General features: G+C 39.5%; 1 protein-coding gene across 1 annotated transcript in view; it reads right to left on the reverse strand.

Annotated features, from left to right (window-relative positions):
• Window positions 1-375: 375 nt before the first annotated feature.
• The window catches only part of marc1 (mitochondrial amidoxime reducing component 1), a 7,509-nt gene continuing 3,830 nt past the window's right edge, over window positions 376-4,054 (reverse strand). Inside the window, exons 3-7 of the mRNA XM_017412112.3 lie at window positions 3,729-3,891; window positions 3,480-3,623; window positions 2,468-2,529; window positions 2,258-2,329; window positions 376-780 (exon numbers count right to left, since the gene is read on the reverse strand). Of these exons, the coding sequence (XP_017267601.1) occupies window positions 654-780; window positions 2,258-2,329; window positions 2,468-2,529; window positions 3,480-3,623; window positions 3,729-3,891 (568 nt within the window). The 3' untranslated portion in view covers window positions 376-653. The remainder of the gene's footprint in view (window positions 781-2,257; window positions 2,330-2,467; window positions 2,530-3,479; window positions 3,624-3,728; window positions 3,892-4,054) is intronic.

Raw genomic sequence — 4,054 nt, forward strand, 5'->3', positions numbered from 1 at the left:
TGGGGTTTGAGAGGACGGGACACAATGTCTGGTCAAGGTGTAGTTTCAAACAAGCAGGTAAAGTGGATGGATGGATAGATTTTTCATGAATGTTTCTTTTTCAATTATTTAAAACAAATCTTACTCATTTAGAATTTCATTAATGTGTGTGTAGGTCCATTTCTTACAACAAAATTTAAACACCTGCTTGTAATGCAACAAAGTAGAATATCAGGGGGGTGAATTTATATGCAACCCACTGTAAACAAGATAACGCCAACAGTACTGGTCCTAGAGGGTCACTATCCTGCAGGTTTTAGTTGTTTCTCTGCTTTGACACACCTGACGCCATCAGACAGTTCCATTTGTCTTTGAAGTAATAAAGTGTAGACAACAGAGAGATTTTACAAATGCATTTAATTCCTGTTTTATTAGTACACAGTGATGAAAATGCAGCTCAGTGGAGGAATAGTATTTGCTAAATTACAAAACTACAAAATATAATTTTCAGCTGCTATGAAAAATATATACATTTATTTTGTCCTTAGCTTGTTTAACTGTGGCTCCACTTTGCTGTGTGTGCTTCGTGTGTGAAAATTAGTCGTTTTGTACGGATCTGCGACGTGCGGCGTCGTCTAGATCCAAAAAGGTCCGCTTCTCTGGGACCCCCTTCATCAGCGGGTGATCTTGTAAACCTCGTCCCCGACTTGCAGGATCCCCGTCTGCTTCACGATGAGCAGCTGTCCAAACAGCGGAGCCGTTTTGTAGATGTGCTTCTCAGACGGTTTGCACATTCGATAGCTGTAAAAACATTTAGGTAGGGTAAAAAAAAAATGCTCTGAGCGGTCACGTCTAACATACATGGGAAACAGATCTTTAAAAAGAAGTCATTTTGATCCATGTTAAGATATTTAATACATACTGTACGTACTAAAAAAAACATTTCAATTGGCTTTTACTGCAATTAAACCCATCATTTAAGGAAATAATCCTTAGACGCACCTCTACAACTGATTAACTTTTTAGTTACATCACTTCAACATAAACACTCTTATTCTTTGCAGAGACCACTCACATTCCCAGCCTGCAAACTCAAACATGACCTCACTCATCAAATGATCCTTACGTCTCAGAGGATATAAGTGGTAGGACTTAGTGACACCTTGTGGCAGAGTTGCAGTCGTCAACTCTTTCCTCAGTCTTCATTTCTGAGCATTTTGTAAAAACAAAACTACTGTGGTCCTTAGAAAGAAAAATGAGCCAGTGTTTGATTAGCTTGTTCTTGGCTACCGTATAAATCTGTCTGTCGATATAAATAGCTTGTTCTTGGAAAATAAATAAATAAATGTAATGTCTGCGAGAGCAAGCTGGAGTGTCAGCTGGCATGGTTTTTACAGTAGAAGAGCTAATTAAAGCAAAACAATGGGTCAAACGTTTAAAAAACGAGGTTTCTTTTATCACATTTATTAACATTAAATTAAATGCCAAGCATTTATTGAAGAAACGCGTACTGGCCGTAGCCTTTTATGCCACAGTTTTAGACTAAGATCATCTTATATTGAGAGATGAAAGAGTTATAGCCATTCTGGTTAATTCTAGAAAATAACATTTTGCGCAATCCCATTCAATCCCATGCAGTGTTGTGAATAAATCCCAGCTACTTCCACATCACGGTTTAGCTCAAGATCTGTAAAACTAACTGCGTTAAAGCCATTTCTGTGCTGGCTAAAGTTAATTAGCTGCAGTGGCAATCTTGAATTGAATTGACTCCAAACGTTAATAAGTTGTAGATGTACATCCAATGATTAATTCCTGAAAGTTTCATTGAAATCAGCCCTTTGGTTTATGAGACATTTTGCTAACAGACAAACGTGGCTTAATCCAAATGTTGATGCTAGAGTTTTAGGCGAAGATCTCGCACAATGAGTAGCACTTGACGTATGTGCTGTAAATGACTTTCAGCTACAACCACACCAAACTTCAGCACAACATTTGCAAAACCGATGGAAGTGTGGCCATTTTTGTGTTTTCTAAGTTCAGTTGGCTGTGGCAGCCATCTTGAATTAGGTTGGCTCCAAAAGTTAATCAAGGGTAAAGTTTCATTCAAATTCGACAAGTAGTGTATGAGATATTTCACTAACAGACAGAGAAGCAAAATGGCCACCTTTTGGCACAAAGCAAGTAATAATTAATAATGTTGGTCGATACTTGGGCCTGGTTATTTTTATTAATTATTTCTAAATGTAACCAGTAACCTCCCCCACAGTTAAAACGTTACCTTTTCAGTGTGTCCAAAGGCTCCTTCCTTGTGATTGTACCTGTCTCTGGGTCAACTGTGGTTAAAACACATCTGGGAAAAAAAAAAAAAAAAAAAAAACTTGACAGGTGAGCTTGCATCCAGTCGTGCACAGCCAGCTGATTGGTGCCCAGACACCAGCAGCTGCTCTGGGCTCACTGTGGCCGGTAGATGAAGCATCAGCGGCGTTACCTTCCACACGACATCACACGCTGCAGCCTCACGCTGCCAATCTGGATCTCTTCCCAAGAGTCCTAGAAAAGCAAAACAGTTGGAGATAATTTTAGTCCGTGCTGTTCACAACAAGGGCGAGGTATTAGTCAGAAGTAAAGCACCAAATGATCATTTTTTCCTACAGGAGCAAAGGAAAAAAAAAAAACCCAACTTGTTGAAAATGTTTTTTTTAAGACTGAGCACTGATTTCGCTTTATCCCCCTCCGCCGAAGGCAAAGAGGCGATAATGGCTTTGTCCATGTTTGGTGTTAGCAAAATATCTCATGAACTAGGGAACTTACTTTGATTAAACTCTCAGAAAGTAATTATTTGATTTACATCTTCAACTGATTAACCTTTGGAGTCAACCTGATTCAACATGGCCGCCACAGCTACGTGACCATAGAAAACACAAAAATGGCTACAACTCTGTCAGTTTTACAGATACTGAGCTAAAATTTGGTGTGGTGGTAGCTGGGACTGATCTCCAATTCATATTCCGAGCGCCAAGTGATCGCATGACATCTGTTCTTAAAACTGTGGCAGTAACTACTGGAGTCAACTCTGTCTGTCTGTTAGCAAAATTTCTCATGGACCAATACATGAATTTCAATGAAACTCTCAGAAAGTAATCATTGGATGCACCTCTATAACTGATTAACTTTTATAGTCAATCCAATTCAAGATGGCTGCCGCAGCTAATCGATCTTAACCTACACAAAAAGGGCTATAACTCAGTCAATTTTACAGCTATTGAGCTTGAGTTTGGTGTGGTAGTAGCCGAGAATCTACCCTTAACGCATACTTTGAGCGCTAACAAATTTCACAATATCCCACACATCTTTAAAAAGATTTGACCCAAACTGTCCCATTTCATCATAAGATGATCCTGGCATTGAAGGCAGCTACTAGTTCTTTAACTGAAACCAGAAGGCTGAATCTGAGGTACATTTACAGATGTGCTCCTTGTTGGAAAAAGGACTGAACAAACCTCATCGAATGGTTCACAGTCACTTATCACGATGCTTGGACGGAAACGCTCCACGGTGACTTCCTGTTCCAGCTTGCTGCTGAGATCCTTAACAGAAGGCTCAGACAGCAGCATCACCGGTGCGATATCTGGGTACACCACCTCCTGGGTAAAAGAAAAAAAACGATACTCAGGTTTTCACTTGGAAGACGCTGGGTGTTAACATCAGAGCATTAAAAAAAAAAAAAACATGGAGAGAGAATTCGTTACCTCAGACTGCGGGAAGAGCGGCTCCTTCTCAGCTGGCCTCCTGGGCTTCATCTGCGGCTCAAAGTGCACCAAACGAAACGTTTTCTCAGCGCCGAGGAAACTGGTGAACCAGTGAGACACTTTGTCGCCACAGTCTCTGCCTTGAACATCCATACTGAACACTCTGAAAAACAAAGAAACTTTTTAAGACTTACAGGTGCTGGTCATAAAATTAGAATATCATGAAAAAGTAGATTGATTTCAGTAATTCCATTTAAAAAGTGAAACTTGTATATTATATTCATACATTACATACAAACTCATATATTTCAAATGTTTATTTCGTT

The sequence above is a fragment of the Kryptolebias marmoratus genome, linkage group LG10 (genome assembly GCF_001649575.2).
Source record: "Kryptolebias marmoratus isolate JLee-2015 linkage group LG10, ASM164957v2, whole genome shotgun sequence".
Taxonomy (NCBI): Eukaryota; Metazoa; Chordata; class Actinopteri; order Cyprinodontiformes; family Rivulidae; genus Kryptolebias; species Kryptolebias marmoratus.